The sequence below is a fragment of the Melanostigma gelatinosum genome (genome assembly GCF_949748355.1).
Source record: "Melanostigma gelatinosum genome assembly, chromosome: 15".
NCBI classification, from domain to species: domain Eukaryota; kingdom Metazoa; phylum Chordata; class Actinopteri; order Perciformes; family Zoarcidae; genus Melanostigma; species Melanostigma gelatinosum.
This window is the reverse complement of record NC_136648.1, coordinates 8181444-8200728: the sequence shown is the minus strand read 5'-3', so window position 1 is coordinate 8200728 and position 19285 is coordinate 8181444. Positions and strand designations below refer to the sequence as shown.

Below are 19285 nucleotides of genomic sequence, written 5' to 3'. Positions count from 1 at the left end.
ATCAAACTTACAACGTTTAGTTTTGGTTATGAGTTTTAAACTTGTTCACCTCTGACCCCTGATGACAGCAGTGAATTCATATTAAAAAACGTAGCGTATTTCACATCTTACAAAACAAACCACACGGTTATAAATCATTTCAACAACATTACAGTTTTGTGGACCGCCGTTTGAAAAACAACTGTGGTCGTCTTTATAGTTTTTTGACAAAATGTCATATCATCTACATGATTAAATCAAGTAATCCCGGTTTTACCGGGATTATGATTCATTCCAATGAGATTTGTTGTAATTGAATGAAAGGAATCAACAGTTGAAACTGCTGTTGGTGTCACCTTAATCAAGGTGTCTGAGTGCTGATGGCTATCTGAACGATGATCCGTTGATCCCGGGGAAAATGAGGGGATCATATCAACACTTCAAAGAAGGACTAACACCTTATTAAGACATGAATGGAGAATCAGTATAATGCCAACATTATAACATGGCTAAATGTCTTCCTGTGCTTTGAAACAACTTTTTAGAATGTAATGGGATATGTCTGAAAAAGGAACAAATGAGAATGTCTAGGTTGTCCTTTTCAGATGAATTTACTTGTATTCTGGGCCTTTTTGCTAGTTAACTATGTTCTTAGTTAAGTTTCCATTTTAATGTATCAATCTTATATTTAAACAGAGATTTACTTTGTCTGAAAAAAAGTATGTTATTTTAAATTGAATCTTGGCTCTTTCCCCTGCAGAGGAAAAAGAAGCAGAGATTTTAAGGGCAGCTCTGAAAGGCCTGGCCATTTGGTGTCATGTTGAATAAACACAAAGGTGCTGGAGAATTCTGAAGGGGAGGCTCAGGCCCCCACGCTGATCCTGTTTATGTGTTTGGGCCAGGTTTTGTTTTAAGTCAGAGGTGCCAAACACCTTCCCCCTGAGATAAAAGATGATTAATGCCTTTGAATGAGCGACGCTTTAATGGCTCGAGGCTACTTAAGCACTTCATTAGGGTGAGCTCGGGCCGGTCGACACACTCGAGCCACTGGGTCCCTCGCAGCAGAAACAGAAAAACTGAAGAGATTTCCTTTGAAGTGGGTCCTGCTTGTAAGAACTCCATCCCACAAGGCATTCAGCATGGAAATTTGATTAGCTCTCACTTTGTTTTGACCCCACACCACATTGAGAGCTGGTTTTCAGGTGACATTTGGGGCTGAAGCTTGATCCCATATAAATATCAGAGGCATCAGTGAGCAGAGGGACACTCAGTATTTGGCAGCTGAGGAGCAGATTGGGACTAGAGCCATGGATGTATCCGGGCCATTTCTTCTCCTCCTGTGTGCCCTCCACCTGACCTGTAAGTACTGTTTGCACTTTTCTCTACTGCTGTTGTGACATGTAAAGAATCAGCTTTTCAATAACTGGATAGACACAGATATCAAATATACGTATCCCTTATGATATGACTGTAAAGATGAGTGTAGCAGAGGGAGCGAGGGGGGGGGGGGACCTTCCACTTTCCATTTCACTAAATATGAACTCTTTTTTCATACAAATCCAAGACGAAAATTTTCCAGATCAATAATATGCATATAAGTATCGTGTGTTTATATGTCTGTCTGGGCTTAAATAACGGGCAAATAATGCATTTCATTGAAAAAAACACAAAACACCTTGAGGAACATGGATCCTGCACGATTGAGTTTAACTTGTGTGCAACATATTGGGATATTTTGGATTTGAATTCGCTCATTTTGGAAAATATAATGTTTTAAATCATCTTCAAGTAAAAGTATGCTTACTCTAATGCCACCAATGTTAACGCCCTGATGTTTTGTGTTATGCTTTCTAGTGACTGTAGTGTTGAGCAAACACGTAGATCACAGAAACGTGTTCACACAGAGACTGTGCTGCAGAAGACAGAGCCACTTTGTCTACATCGGACAAGGTAAAGCACCACCACATGTCCTACATCAGTACATGTGCATGTTTTAATTTGCCATAGTCCCCTAACAGAAGCCAAATAATGCGTTTTCAAACGAACAGGGAAATTTAAAAGCAACCGATGCTCTAACTTTTTTTAAAGTAATAATCTTTGAGATAATAATTCAAATCTATTATGTGTCTCTCTCTCTCCACAGACATCTCTGAGAGTCCTGTCAGTGTTGATGTGGGAATGTGCAGGTCGCATTGCGGGGGAGCATCCAGGCCGTCACATGAAGCAGGGCAGCAGGAATACTCCAAACATTCCTCAATGCTGGAATTTCTTAGGAGCAAGAAAGTAAGTGAAGTTTCCCCTCACGCGCCACAAGGGCGCGCTGTAACTTTGTGATCGTCGTCAGGGTTGTCCTGCTCAATTCCCAATAGAAAATAAACTTGACAGCGTAAATACAGTTATAACGGAAGCGTCACGAATCAGTTCATTATTAAAAGCGTAATTCATATTCTAAGATTAGCACAAGGGGGCAACTCAGCATGAACCAAATAATAAAACCATATCGTAAACTACACGTGAAACAAAACACTCAAACTAAGTAGCACCACTAAAAATGATGCACACAGAAATATGCTGTGACATGTCTGACCCAAACACAACTCTCAACCCTTACAAAAGACGAGGACGCGCGGACCCGCCTCTCCAGACAGCCCGGAGCCGCTGAACCAGCTGCCCTCCTGCGGGATGAACCGGGTGTGTGAGCCGACGGGCATGCGTGTGGACTGGGTGCTTCTGTTGGAGGGACCCCGAGAGGTGGAGGTCATCGAGGGGTGCCAATGTGAGATCAAGCTGACTCTGTGCATCAGGGTCCCCGCACTGAGGACGTACCACTCCGAGACGCCGTATGAGACGGTCATCGACGTGGGAGGATGCTCCCGGTCCAAGGGCTCACCAGGTGTGTGTCTGTATGTGTGTGTGTGTGTGTGTGTGTGTGTGTGTGTGTGTGTGTGTGTGTGTGTGTGTGTGTGTGTGTGTGTACCTGTCTAACAACAATCAAAACAGGAAGAGGGGCTCAACCAAACAGTGAGCAGCTAACAAATGAAAAATGACTGAAAACGAGTGGCAAGTTCTTACAACAGACAGAAAAATGGTCGATTAACCAATTTAAAACAAATGGGGATACAAACTATACAGGAACATATAAAACCAAGTCACGGGGAGATTCAGGAACCAGCGTTGTTATGCTTTCTCTCAATTTAGATCAAATGAACTTGACCTTTTTATTTTATTGCACATCAACATCGGGTCACTGTGTTAATGTATTCTATGTTTTGGGGCTAAGAATGAAATTATAACAGCAACAGTTACAATGATATTCACTGCAGGCCCATTGTGAAAGCAGCACTGCTAGCATTGGATTCACCACTTCTTATTATGCTGATAAAAATTAAACCGTACCTTACTTTTTGGCCATTTCTAGATTGTGACTAAATGTAATGCATGAGTATCTTTAAAGAAATATCTTTCTTATTTTAGGTCTCTTTTCCAAATCGTACCGATATACACTATTCTCTAACAGCACCAGAACAAAACACAACTCATGGCGTTGATGTCTGAGACGCATTGATCAGAGTGGTCACAAAGCTAATCCTGTGTTATATATGTTGCTAGTCTGTTTATTTTCCTTTGGATCACAGATTATAACGCAGCTATTGCTCCTGCTCGTAAACAACTTTTCCTTTCTTAATCCTCCGCAGAGGGATTCTCCTGTGTGCCCACTAAGTTTGACTCAGCCTTGGTGGAAACCCCCAACAAAGCGGACCTCATCCAGACAGTGGCAGCCTGTGAGCTGAAGGAAAGCTGCTACAGGGTTCCATACGTGGAGTATTACTATGAAACAGTCCACCATTCAGATGGAGTTAAAGAGGAGAGGCTCAAAGTAGGTGTTAATTCTGATTTATCACTAAAACGTTTCATTCTATTTCTCATAAATCAAGAGTCTTGTTCATCCACTGCAAAAAATGTGTCTGAGTTCAACTTTATATTTGTATCCAGCCTTTGAAAATATGCTTCATCTCTTCTTTGATCAGCATGGCATACTTTAACACTAGAAGAGTGATACATTTGTGATGCCAGTTTCACACTCTCGCTTTTGTAGCACAGTTGAGAGGAAACAGGGGTCTCGTTAGGTGCCAGACAGTAAGAAGTATCTTTATTCATCAGACACTTCTGTGGGAGACAGCACTTAATTAAGCTAATCCACTGGCCAGTGGCTGGACTGTAGGATGGGTTTGCATGCTTATTCACAAGACAATACACATGCTAGATAATAATAAAATTAAAACCTGATTTAAACAACTTTGTTGGCCTTAAAAACAAGGAGTTCAACTCTTTATTCTTTCTCAAACCTTTAGCATTCACAAAAGTTCATCCTCAACCCTCACAAAGATCAAAATAATTCAATAAAACATCAGACTTTACATGATGAACAATTAGATTTAAGTTGGCACAGTTGGTCATATGCTGCTCCTCAGCTCCAAAGGTGCGAGCGCAGTGCAAACACAAATGGCTCCTGCAGGTGTCGAATCAGAGCAGTTAAAATCCTAAACAGCAGCTGGGCTCCAACTCAACAGGGTCAATATTTGTGACCAGCTGTGAGCTGATTGCCCTCTCTCTGTGTTGCTAATTTTCCACAGGAAATAGATGTGGGCAGATGTTTGGGAGGCTGCACTGCAGGAAACCGATGCCTTCTCAGGTAAGCATGAACACAGCTGCTACACACACCCACAGCCACACGTCCTCTGCCTCTCTTATAACAATTGCCTGTGAGTTTTCACACTTTCTGCACTCAGCATGTTGTCCCCGATTAATTCCCTCACCATATGTCCCCCTGTCAGAAATCCCAGACTTGTAACAGCGTGCGATAAGAGGTTGATTTGCTTGTACTATTTTTGCTCCTCTGTTCATAAAATAAAGTAAAATGATATGATGAAGGAAATAGATGGTACATTAGGAATGTGAACCTCTTATTCTTTTTATTTAAGTACGATAAACTGATATTTTGCAGTTAAAGTAACCCCATCACACGTCAACATGCTGCAGCACTCGAATGAAGCTATACGGTGTTTACTCTGCGTGAAATATTCAAAAGCAAGACCAAAGATGTTTTTCAAGGCTTCACCATTTTATCAAGTTTAAATATTCTTCATATAATGTGCCTTTTTTAGACACATTTTCTCTATATTCCCCGAACATGTTCTTTATCTTTGAAAACGTTGGTCTTGCAACTATAATTTAAAATAAAGCACTGTTTTTGGGGGGGGGGGGGGGGGGGGGGGGGATGCAAAGCGTGAGTTTGTTGTCACTGCCCCAACAGCAGGTCATTCTGGTCGAATAAGAGGTTCATGCATGGAATTCATTTTGTGTATTGTACAGTTGTAAACCCTTTATATCAGCAGTTTCTTAATCAGACTCATAATACCGTCATTAAAAGCGTAAGCAAGATTTATTGTATTAAATTAAATTAAATTGGACAATAAAAAGTTCTAAAATGTCACTGGACAAACATGATCAATCATAACAATTAAAGAACCTCACATACTAAAGTGAACTGTCACTGTGCCAACAGACATATCAACAGGTGACTAGTAGTTCTCTTGAATACGTTGAATACACTTATTGTAAGTCACTTTGGATAAAAGCGTCTGCTCAATGACTGTAATGTAACAGGAGGCCAAATGTAGACAGCTAACAAAGTGATTTTAATGTTCTTGCGATTTTCTTTGGCAGGAGTCAGTCTGATCCTGCAATCTGCCACTTATGGGCTGAAAGACAGTCCAGCTCCTGCGCTCCGCAGGGCTACGAGAGCCACAGCTTCCTCAACCCGCATGGTCGGATACGCACCGTCCTCTCCATCGCTTCCTGTCTTTGCCAAAACTGAACACGGCGCCCTCTACTGGAAAAACAACTTCCAATCTCTTCTCATGAGAAGTTATAATTCACAGCCCGTTGATGCCCCCACCACTACTATGACATTTGTTGAAGAATTTGCTTCCCTAAAGTATTATTGTATTATATGTAATATATGTAAACATGATAATTTTGTAAATAAATTGAATACAACAATGTGTGAGGACTTGTCATGGGACCATGAACGAAACATGTTTACTAAAGTGCGACTAAAACTTAAAACATTTTGGAAAATTCAAATGCCATTTCAGACATTCGAATGTGTAGCCCTATTCTAAATGATTATAAAAAACGTATTTCGTATAAAAACTTCATAAACTTTGTGTGAGTTCAGAAAACAAGTGAACAACAGAAACAAGTGGAAGTATTGGGAGGCCTGTCAGACAGTCTTTTTGACTTTAGTCTAAAGTTTCAAAGAGACGAAATTAGACTTTGAAGAATCACTGGAAAGGAGCAAATGAAAAGCTCAGCAATTTCGCAAACGTGCCTTTGAAAGAAAGCACGTGCAGGTAGTAAATATCTCCTGATTTGATATGAACGTGTGAAACACACGATAGGGGTTTTATGACTTGCTTACAGGGTGTGATGTAGAAAAAAACTTAGATCTCTTAAATGTTTATTACAGTGGGGGAAACAGACTTTTTTCATTGTCAACCTTTCTTTTACTCGTGCGTAATTGTGCGTAAAGATCAAAGTAACCAAATGGCACAGTTAGACAGTTTCCTAGGAAGGGATTGAGTTGGCTTTGATGAATGAATCAAACATAACCAAGTTTAAAGAACATCTAACATTTAAAAAATGTTTTTACACAGTTAATATATATGAAATATCTAAATTATTATATTGATTTATTACAGAAAAGTGTATTTATGGGGAAAATGAGAGAAATTGCTGGAAGTTACAGTATTCTTTTCAGCACCACATCCATTTAGCCACAACAGGAGGTCAGTCCAGTTGATTTTTTTTAAACCACAAAACTGCAAATTTGGTGATTATCCAGCTGGATAAGCAGTTGATGTAAATCTCGCGACGTTTAGCCAGCGACACCCGTCTCTTTATCGAAGTAATTGGTTTCCACCTAAGACACTGTGACCATTATTCTAAATTAATGGATTCATTTAGGAGCAGTTAACCTCCCATGGTGAGTACACTTCCTCAACAGATCAGCTCCAAATGGCTTCTGTTCATATTCGTTACATTCCTCCTCTATAACATGGAACATCACAGAGGAAATATATCCCACAACAACAACAACAACAACAACAACAACATCACTGGTCAATAAGTATCAAGCTTTTTCAAACGCTGAAATTAGTTTATTTGAGCGTTTATTGCCAGACGTGGAGACAATGGGCTTGAGTAAAATCTACAATCGGGTTCACACCTTGTTTACGCCGCCATTAGTCTCCCTTTACATTCGCTGATTGGCGATTTACATTTGCGACTAAATAGCATCTTTACTGCTGTTTACCGAGGCTTTGGGGGCACTGAAGAGTGAAGGGGAGCATTTGATATAAAAAGTCGCGCTTCCAGGACCCTGCAGTCACTCGTACTCCAAGTTGCTGGCCGGTTGTGTGGTCCGAGGACACCGACGCACAAGGGATCTACTCAACTTTTAGCCATGATGCTGTTTGTTGTCAGCTTCGCCGCTTTAGCGTGCACCGCCGCTGCACGGCCTTCACTTAGCTATCTGGAGAATCATTTCAGCGCCGAGACGGAGTCAGAGGAAGTACGCTCAGCTGCCATCAAGAGACTTTTGGAGGTTTTTGGGATGGAGGACCCCCCTGCTGTCCATGGACACAAGCAGGCCCCTCAGTACATGCTTGATCTGTACAACACCGTTGCTGATGTGGACGGTGTGACCAAAGACCCGTATCTTCTGGAGGGGAATACTGTGCGCAGTTTCTTTGACAAATGTAAGATTTAGATTCACGCATGTTACTGCTACTGGTTACTGTATACAGTGGAGTATGATGGCGTTTGTTCTGGTCTCTAATGACGTAATTTCCATTGCAGTGCACAGTGAACAGGTGGAGTTCAGGTTCAATTTGTCCACGGTTGCTAGAACTGAGAAGGTTCTCACTGCAGAGCTCCATCTCTTCAAGCTGAGACCTCAGTCAACACTGACATTCAATAGACACCATTTCTGCCAGGTACGTAACATTACATACCATCATGGTTACAATTTAATGAAGGAAGTATCTCTGTTGGACATTACTGTAACCCCCCCCATCTCTTCTGTCTCATTCAGGTCAGCGTTTATCAGCTGCTTGACACCAGCAGAAACAACACACAGGGCAGGAAGCTGCTGTCTTCTCGACTCATCCCCGTCCACTCTACTGGTTGGGAAGTGTTCACCATCACACAGGCAGTGAGTATTCACTTCTTTTTAGGGCTTGCACTAACTTATGTACGTGCATTCTGAACATAACTTCCTGAATTATGTGTTTTCGAATTGACTAATAATGTGAACCTCTTCATGAAGGTGCGCTCCTGGATGGTTGATGAAGGCAGTAACCTGGGGCTCCACGTGGTGGTCCGGACCCTGGGAGGAAGCATGATGGACATGAAACTGATCCGCTTTGCTTCAGGACGCACCCACCACCAGAGTAAACAGCCCATGTTGGTCCTCTTCACTGACGATGGCCGCCGCTCGACTACTCTTGGAAGCATAGGTGAGATTTAGGTCTCTATTTCTCTCAAACAAATCTTTTTCACATTTACATTTGCACATTTCTTACCATACAGTTCCAGACAGATTTCTTAAGGAAAAATTGATTTCCAATGCTAATTGGACATCAATACAATACATTCCTCAGTCGGCGTCTGACAATACATCTGAATAAGAGCAATGTGGGAAGGACGAAAAAATGTTAGAGGCCCCAATTCATAACAACCATGTGTTTTCTAACAAAATACTATTTTTGCTCACCAGACCCAAATGACAACACAGCCACTTCCAGCCTGCCCCAAACCCCAATGTCAGGTCCATCCTCCCGCACCGCCCGCTCCCTGGACTACAGCGAGGAGGAAGGTGCTTTGCCCTGCCAGCGCCAGGCCCTCTACGTCGACTTCGAGGAGATCGGCTGGTCGGGCTGGATCGTGTCTCCCCGGGGCTACAACGCGTACCACTGCAAAGGCTCCTGCCCCTTCCCTCTGGGTCAGAACATGAGGCCAACCAACCACGCCACCGTCCAGTCCATTATCAATGCTCTGAAGCTGATCAACGGCATTGAGACACCGTGCTGCGTGCCCGACAAGCTCTTTTCCATCAACTTGCTCTACTTCGATGATGATGAGAATGTGGTGCTGAAACAGTACAATGACATGGTGGCTGGAAGCTGTGGCTGCCACTGACATCAACTTGTCACTGGTGTCGGGCTGCACAGATATTCATTCAAAATACAATTGAGGTTTTTGTGCATAAATAGCCATCTGCCCTTTAAATTAGTAATGTGCCATATGTGGCGTTGTAATATATGTAAATATCTATAAATTATAATATATGGCAGTGATGGAAGTGATATCATGTAAAAGATGTGAATGTGTATATTTTATTTTTTTTCTGTTGTGGAGTCAAAATAAATGGTGTTCCAAAAAAAAAGATTACAGAACAAATTGATTTGCTCAATATTTTTCTCTCAAAAGTGTGAGATTATTTCAAGGTCGACTGAAGTGTTATTGATTATGACAGAACAACCACACAGTTAGCTGTCAAAATGGCCAACATTTGGTCAAAGAAAAGGAAAGCTTTACAATACTTGATAGAACAATTTCACCTAATCTCTGCAGTATTTACACACACAAAATGTTCTCAATTGACTGAAGTTTTCTGCCTACAACAATTTGATTAAGAAGAAAAGTTACAAATACACGTGTGTATTCCCATAAAGAAAGACTGAATTAACTAAACGAAATAATCAGATTCATCCCAGAGGTCTTGCTATTTTTAAATATGACAATTCTGCACAACATATTGCCCAATTTTAGAGAGCATTTCTGATTGAAATTTTCACAAAAAACTTGATCTTGTTCAGACCACACAAGTAAAAGTACAGTGAGACATTGTCACAGCAGTTCTTGTAAATTAGGTCAGATTATACAAATTTGTGGGACTATTGTTGACTCTGATATTGTTTTTATTTTCATAAAATGGACATATTTATTTGAGCAAAAAATATATATGTTGTATTTCCAAAATGTTCCTGAAATTGATTGGATACCAATGACCTTTTATTGGAACATCTCCAATGAGGAGGCCAGCAAAATCATGTGAAGTACAGTAACGAGTGTATATCAAGAAAAGCCCTCTTAAGATTTCATGCATTTTAACTCTACAATCTATAACACCGAATCCAAGGTGGGAAAACAGTCGCTTCAGAAAGTTATTTGTCATCTTTAATAAAGAGTTATATATTATATGTCTGCACAGCTGCCATCATGCATTTTCTTAAACATTAGCCTAGTTTGAATCAAAAAAATACTCTAGCAGGACTTGTTGCTGCAAGAATGCATTGAGGTATTGCCTCTCAGTTCGAAGGTCTCACTTTGTTTTTTGTCTTTCTTCTGCAGGACTTGAGCTCTGGAGCTCATGTCTGGAGGGATGCTGCACAACACCCACACCGATACAGTCGCCCAGCGCGTTGGTGGTTGTCCTCAAACGATCTCTACCAACAAGAGTACAGGAAGTTCTGTTGTGAGTGTGACTTGACCACAACCAGAGGAAGTCTAACGTTTTTCAGAATATGTGCAACTTTGTGTTATCCTCTTACCAACATGTACAAGCAGTCGAAATAGATATGCAATATATGGCACAATAATCACAGAACAAACAAACTTACAGCATCGAGTCAAGAGCGATGATGAATGAAATGCCTTCAAGTGGCAGTCCAACTGATGTTAACACTATCGTCATTGCTACCGTGCCGCCCTGGGGGATACCTGTGGCCCCAACAGCTGCAGCTGTGGCAGTGATACTGCAATTACAAGATTTTTAATGATAAACAAGTGCTAATAATTAACATACACAGGAAATATCCAGGAAAACTGATTTGACAATAGCTAGAATATGCAAGGAATGTATTTACATTTTATAAAGATGTTTACAATGTGCATTAAATCACACCTGATGATGATGATTTGACCCAGATCAAGCTCCATATTGTAAACTTGGGCGATGAATATGGAAGCCATTGCCTCATAAAGTGCTGTGCCATGCACAGTCAATGTGGCCGCGACAGTATTACGCGTGTCACCCGTTTGTCCATGTTGAGATTCTCCTCCAAACAGCGGATACTGACTGGTAGAGTCACAGCACTGTAAAAAAACAAACAACAAAAACATATAAATGACATTAATTTACCAACGGTAATCAAATAATTATTCAAGATTCAGGAGTGTGTTTTATTTGTGTTATGTGCCGTATTTCCTCAAGCCAGATCCATCTTTAGTTAAATGTATGAACTGTAGCCAACAACACTGTATAGGCAAACGCCATCATATATTTCCAAGGATGATGATACTGTGTTTTAGCATTTTACAAACTTTATTGAAATGTTGCTATTATTTTCCCCATCTGCGTGTTAGCAGCTTCTCGTTCTTACCAGATGGCGATGCTGATAAGATGCTGATAAGATGCACGGTGGCTTGATTCAGGCAGTCAAAAAAGTCCCTCAGAGGTTTTGTCTCATTCTCCACACTGCTCAGGACTAGGCCAAAGGAGATGCAGAAGACCAAGATTCCCAAAATATTGACTCCATCTGAGGTGCCTGTCATCGGCACTGTGTCATCTATAGGGTTACCAGTAATGCCGTTACAAGGCATGATGATAACCATGAATAAAATAAATGTAAAAAAATGTATCACAATTACTAAGGTCAAAAGAAAATAATCTCACTGAACCTCCTTGGTTGGGTCAGATTGACAGCACCAAGACTTTTGGCAGAAACTGTTTTTTCCTGAACAAAAGTAGAAAACCTTTGTTGTCAAGTACAATTATGAGAAATACAAAAAGCAAAACGTGACGGCTTCAGATCTCACCTTGCTAAAACAAGCAGCCACCAGATTTGAGGGAAACATATTTCCGCAAAGAAACAGAGCATGGTTAGCTTAGGCTGAATCTTTACATTTGATGAAGTAGATTGATCCTTTTTGATGCGCGTGCACCTGATCAGATCCAGAAAGGCATCCACAGTCTGCACAGCCTTCACTTGACCACCAGAGGACGCTGATGCACCTACAGGTGATTTCCCTGGCTGGATGAGAACAACAAGCACGATGCCAGTGAAAACAGCCATAGTGGTTGTTGTTATGTAATAGCAAATAGCCCGGAGCCCCATTTTACTAGAAGTCTTCCACTTCACAGATGACACACCTGAAATGAAAATAAGGTGAAGCATATCAATGTCACTCCATGTTTTAGATGTTTTGTTTTTTTAAATACCACAGCAAAATATGTTTGACATGTACTATATGTACAGTATATAAAGTATATTTAGTGTATTTGCATCATGCTAATTCTTAACATTTTCACATGGCAAACATACCCTTACACACTGTTCTTCGGCATACATGAACATCATTTACCACGGTTCCATGTGCAATTCAATGCAATTCATCGAAGCTCAGCAATAAATCCCAAACATGTGAATCTTATAAAGTTGAGTTGTAGGCTGTAGCTATTGGTGCTGTTGCTGTTTTGGATTACATTGTATTGAGGATGTTCGTAACATTCTGTGAGAAAAGGCGAAGAATGCTGTTAAACTGAGCATCTGCCAGTGACTAACATCACTGGATTTACAAGGTTGGCAGACTGATCATGTAGAATGACATGGAGGGTAATATTCTTGTGCAGGACACACTATAATACACACACATAGCCACCCAATTGGGCCATTTGACTGTAACATCCAGGGATCTATCTAACCTGTAATCAGAGACGATGAGAGGAAGCACCAGCGACTGTAGCATCCGTAAGAACAGCTCTCCAGGAAAGGTGAAGTATTTTATATTTCTGGCTGTCAGGTTACAGGATTGCAGAGCAAAGCCCAGGCCAATCCCTCAGAGAAACGTAAACAAAGCAACATGTCATTGTGTCTATCAAATTACTAGTTCATTCACAGGAGGTACCAAATGCAGTGCAATCAATAAAGCACTGCTGGAAAAGCAGCATTATGCTAACAAAAACAGGTGCAATCTCCAATAGCATGCCCGTAATGTGATAAAGTCCTCAGGTGAAGAGACCCAACAGACATGGAGTTTCATCACAGATTTACATCAACTACAACATCAACTGCAAAGAGACAGGAAAGACTACAAAGAGACAAAAGCAACTTGCGACAAGAGACACATGATGAATATGAAAACGGGCAAGACAACCACAAAGAGACACAAAGTGACTCCAAAGGGACACTATAACACAGAGAAATACAGACACACAAAACAACAGAAACAGGTAAACAACTATAAAGTATGTGTGACTTGATCCTAATTAGAAGAGATGATGGGGCTTTTTGCATGCCATAAACTGCCTATAATTACTGCTGGCATGGCAAAAAAGTTGGCAAATTAAGTCATCAACACTCACAAATAAGTTTGGAATTCTTTCAATGATGCACAGAAGCATTACAGTTCACATTATTTTATCAAATCTCTCGGATTCTATCAAAAAGGTCATAAAATACTTCTTATTTTTTATTACATCCATTCAACGGTAAGATTAAAAGACACTGTTACTTTAGAAAGAAGTTCAATCTTGACTGATAATATTTTGAAAAAGTCTATTTGCCGACTACAAAACCCTGTCTCTAAAGAGTGTAACCTGAGCTGTGACCGAGGCGTTGGCCATAGAGTGGCACTAAAGGGGGGTTGATACCACTTGGCATGATGCTGGCCGACAGCCCCTATTCATTGTCAAAGGGTCTGCTATTCACAAAGGAGAAAACGATGAAATGCTGCCATTATAATGGGGACCAAAGGGCCCGGTGGCAGCCCGACACCTGATCTCCTCTTTGGCTCTGGCTTCCTTTTGTCCCAGTATTTCATATCTGACATATCCACACACCCTAAAAAAAAGCACTTGATGCTGGAGCAGCGATGGACCTGAGGCTCGATGTTTGCGGGCTCAGACATGGGGAATAAACAGACCATCTTTACAGCAGAGCAGCTCGATGCCTATCAGGTTGGTGTCAATCCTGTTTCTTTCTGAATGAGGCGATTAGCCTCACTCACGTTAAATGGTGCTTCTCTTATCAACACGAGCTACCCGCATCTGTAAACAACGTTAATACACTTGTCAGACTTCACCACGCAACCTCCAACCCAGCTGTTGGGAAAAGTCTGTCTTCCGACATTTTACAATCAACACTTAGTTAATGATAGCATGCATATAATTCATTGGATATTTATAATCAAGTGTGAAAGAGTTATTTGTATAACAGATATGTTTGCATATAAAACCAGTGGTGGAATTGAACAAAGGACATTTACTCTACTTAATTACCTTACTGGAGTTTGTATTTCAGTATTATTTTGAGGCCCTTGTGCTAGTATTGTAAGTATTTGCATTTGAGGCTGTACTTTGAAACTCTACATTTTATAGAAATGTTTATAGAAATTAGCTTGTGAGCTTTACCTCACTACAGTCATTTCATAGCTATAGTTATCACTACTACTACTACTACTACTACTACTACTACTACTACTACTACTACTACTACTACTAAAAGTAATATGACCATGCACAAAAAAAACATACAAATATGTGATGCATTATTGTAGATGGAACGACTCAAAAGTAAACTCGGTATCTAAATGCGTACATGTTAATGCAGCATTAACTGTGCATTCTACATAATGAGTACTTTTGATACTTTAAGTGTTGTCAATATTTCTTGAGTAACATTTTAAATGCATGACTTTTAATTCAACTGAAAAGTACTTTTATAGTTTGGTATCGCTGCTATTACTAATGTAAATATCTTCTTCCAACTTGTGTCAAACAAGTGATTTAGAACACTTGCACAGCTGCATCCTGCTGTTCTTTGCAATAACTTGACTCTCCCGCCCTAATCTGATTGTCTTCGCAGGACTGTACATATTTTACAAGAAAAGAAATTCTCAGGTGAGCAAATTATTTCACGGATATCAGAATGGTACAACATCTTATTATATCGGAGTCATTGCTGGTGTGACATATATGACACGGCTGAATTTTGCTCCGTTCTGCACAATACTACAGTGTAACTTTAAACTGCAGTATCAGGAAGCCTGTCCTACTGTGGGGCAGGCTACCATTGAGACCACATGCTATTTCAAATCATGCTTTCAGAACTTTACAGCACTGAAACTTTTTTCAGTGTTGACCACAATATAGAGAATTAGACAGCATGGGAGTTCGTATCTAAAGTTTTCTTGACGACGCTCTAAAATACACAACGATATAATATGGAAGATATTTTGTAATATAATAACAAGAATTTTTTTAAACCTTCCCTAGACTGTTCGACCGCTATCGGGATCTGGCACCGCAGCTCGTTCCCCTCGACTACACCAGCCAGCCAGATGTGAAGTTACCATATGAGCTGATTGGCAGCATGCCAGAGCTGAAGGTAGACCCACTGGCCCACGCACACCCTGCAGACCCGCTCTCTCCCTGTGTTCCCAATCCATAATTAATAGCAAACTAATCGACAGAATTCTTTGAAACGTTATACGTTACCCGACTCCTTTAAACTTGAAGGATGCTGGTGAGTCCCTCAGGGCACACTTGTTTGAAATGGATAAATTATATGCCTCTTTACACAATGACAGCAAGGTAAACAGGTGTGTTAAACATGCTGATCTCTGATATGTCCTGAGAAACATTCCCCTCTCGGTCATTCATTCATCAACATTTTAGAGCTTAGTTGAATTCTCATTAGAAAGGCAAACAAACAAAAAATCAAACAAGAACATGCGATGTGAATTGAACAAAAACACACAATCACGAGCACAGGAATCAAGCACCAGTTCATAGTTCTGCAGGATTAACCGCTAGAAGGACTTGTGTCCCCTCTGGTCAGGACAACCCATTTCGTCAGAGGATCGCTGAGGTTTTCTCTGAGGACGGAGAAGGAAACATGACACTGGACGACTTCTTGGACATGTTTTCGGTTCTGAGTGAGATGGCGCCGCGCGACATCAAGGCCTACTACGCTTTCAAAATTTATGGTAAACTATATGAGGAAGTGGTACAATTACAATTTACAAAAATCACATCAAGAAGTTCCAGTTCTCATAATTCCGGTTGGGATTTGTCGTTTGGGGTCCCACAGATCCCAATGCTGTTTATGTACAAATTATAATAACTGAAATGAACCCTCTTTTTTTCCCCTTTAAATGCCACCGTACTTTTCTTCTGATCATTTAAAACCCAATATGTAGAAAAGTATCGAAACTCTTCCCTTTGCTACAAGCTGAGCTTACAAATCTGATAAAGGTGACAAAATGCAGAAATGAACATAAAGCATTGATATAGGATCGCCTTGGTAGCCGGATGGTTACTGCACATGAAAAGTAGCCGCAGCACCCCTGGTTCAACTCCACCCAAACAAAAAATAAAACATTCTTCACCTAATAAGGACTTGTTTTGTGTCCGGGTTTCACCTACTTTTCAAAAATAACAAATCATTGTGACCCAATTCACGATAGGCCTGACCTATGAACCGTGAGAAGAGCGAATTCCTGCATGAATGAACTTTGTTTACCATCATTACTGGCATTTCCACAACAGCTTTTATTATCTGGAGAAAGTAAAGAAGCCATTTCAAAGAGATATAAATTACAACTCCATGTTATACACGTGTGACTGAAAACATATACACTTGTTCAATCATATATAAATGAGACAAAGTAAATGCATTTAGGCAGAGTTAACAGGCCATTTCATTTTTTAAATGTCTTCTCACCAGTTCAGCAAACAGAATGCCGCTATAGCCTTTCATCTGATATTTAATGTTATTAGTCGGCTACAATTATCAGAACAATACAAACATTAAGGCTGCCTCAAGTGGCTCAAAGGTGTCTGGCAGATAAACAAGAAATTCGGACAAATTATTTGGTGGCCCTAATACAATTTGCTGCGACCCAGTCTTTGCATATATATATATATATATATATATATATATATATATATATATATACACACATACATACATACATACATACATACATACATACATACATACATACATACATACATACATACATACATACATACATACATACATACATACATACATACATACATACATACATACATACATACATACATACATACATACATACATACATACATACATACATACATACATACATACATACATACATACATACATACATACATACATACATACATACATACATACATACATACATACATACATACATACATACATACATACATACATACATACATACATACATACATACATACATACATACATACATACATACATACATACATACATACATACATACATACATACATACATACATACATACATACATATATATATATATATATGTGAAACTGAAATAATGCACCTTTATTAAGGAATCAGTCCAAAATCATGTTTATGAATAATTATAATAAAATTAAGAAAGTCTTTAGGTATCATGGTGATAAAACAAGTAAAGTAGTTATTTTTGCTGTCAGAGGGCCCGGAGCCCCATAAAGTGCAACATAAAGCACCCTGATACCAAAATAGGCCTCACCTTTGTGCAACAAATTCATTCAATCGCTTGTATACATTTTATAAAAGTAGATAAAAACATGGATATCTTTTTAATTTGAATATGGAACAAGCATATGAAAAGCGATCATGGTGAAAGGTGTTGGAGCTGTAAGCATGATGGACGGTGCATGGAATGTCATGAATGATTAACCAGCCCGTCAGAGAGGCAGAGAGCTCGTCAAAGGACAGTTTGTCCTCAGCACTCGAGTCCCCCCTAATTAACAAACGCTGAAAGATGAAGAAGTTACGTACACATCGTCGCCATGGGTCAATGAAACCTTTCATTCACGGTTCAAACCAAAAGAGGGCGAAACAAAAACATGGAATTTGACATCCTGTAAAAGCACAGTCACATTGGCTCAGATACCGCTTTGCCCCTGAAGGACTGGATGTGTTGGGTAAACATATATATATATTCAGTCAGCGCTGCAAGTACGGATCAAGATATTCCTGCAACATGATACGAACATTGCAGTTTCTACCTCGACAATAAAACTATGGGAGTTTATGCTTTTTTTATTTGGAGGGAAAAGTCAAGTTTCAACACACTGAATATTGTCACAAAATATCAGCTGCATCTGTATGTAACCCTGATTATTGATTAAACTGTTTATTAAATAGTTCGGTCTACATAATGTCAGAAATTTGTTTTGTCTAACCAAATTAGTCCCAAACCCCAAGATATTGAGCTGAATATTATCGAGTACAAAGACAATCATCTAAATTGTTGCTCAACTAATGAGCGAGCAAATATTTCATATCTCCTTCTTTTCCATTTCCCGGAAGATTTCAACAATGACGACTTCATCTGCAAGTCAGACCTGGAGAAGACGCTGAACAAACTGACTCGCAGCGAGCTGACAGAGGACGAGGTGAGGATGGTGTGTGAGAAGGTAATAGACGAGGCTGACCTGGACAACGACGGACGTCTGTCACTGGAGGACTTCCAGCACATGATTGTTCGAGCTCCAGACTTCCTCAGGTAGGACAACGGTTACAACCATTACAAGCAATACATCTTGTGTGTACCAATGATTGTCATCTAATGTGCCTTTAGCTCCTTACATCTGTTTTTAACAGGGACTTCTAATGAGGAAATCAATCTATTCTTATTTCTGTTCACAGCACCTTCCACATAAGGATCTAAAGAAATGAAGCAACCACGTGCATTTCTTAGCTTGAATATCACAAAAGGACGGACTTATAATGCAGCAGAATGTCTGGAAAGTGGGGGAATCATGACATCACTCATAAAATCAATCTCATCTCGTCAATAACTACATTTTTCTCCTTCTTTGGAAAGACAAACATTCTGATCTTCATCAGAGATGATCTGATTTTTACATTTAGTATCCAGAGTAAATACTTAGAGACTTGTCTCGTCTTTAACGGCGGGCACTGCTGTAAACACGTTGGATTTGTATGAACGTAGTGAGCCCACATCTGATTTTTCCTTTTATTATCGCAGCTGCAGAAATAACACCGGTCACAGTGTCACTGCAGCAGGTCTATCATCACGAGGACGCAGCAACCAACCCATCAAGACAAGGCTCATTAGTTATGACCAGACAGTAGATTTGCGTTTTGCATCAGAGGGGGTTCAGTTACAGCAGACTATAAAAGCA

At 40.1% G+C, this 19285-nt stretch overlaps 2 protein-coding genes across 3 annotated transcripts; both read left to right on the top strand.

The window, feature by feature from the left end:
• Positions 1–7507: 7507 nt before the first annotated feature.
• On the top strand, positions 7508–9243 carry admp (anti-dorsalizing morphogenic protein; the record flags this gene model as incomplete). The annotated part of the gene is made up of 5 exons (XM_079285647.1): positions 7508–7802; positions 7903–8039; positions 8138–8257; positions 8372–8561; positions 8822–9243. The coding sequence occupies 5 exons, from the start codon at positions 7508–7510 to the stop codon at positions 9241–9243; spliced, it is 1164 nt and encodes a 387-aa protein (XP_079141773.1).
• Positions 9244–14014: 4771 nt separating this feature from the next.
• LOC306789419 (calcium and integrin-binding family member 3-like) lies at positions 14015–18807 on the top strand (the record flags this gene model as incomplete). 2 transcript variants are annotated; one of them, XM_079285352.1, is made up of 6 exons in its annotated part: positions 14015–14065; positions 14973–15007; positions 15383–15494; positions 15948–16095; positions 18447–18642; positions 18786–18807. In XM_079285352.1, the coding sequence occupies 6 exons, from the start codon at positions 14015–14017 to the stop codon at positions 18805–18807; spliced, it is 564 nt and encodes a 187-aa protein (XP_079141478.1). The 2 variants fall into 2 exon arrangements, with proteins under 2 accessions (XP_079141478.1, XP_079141479.1); XM_079285353.1 differs by lacking the exons at positions 14973–15007; positions 15383–15494.
• Between the last annotated feature and the right edge of the window lie 478 nt (positions 18808–19285).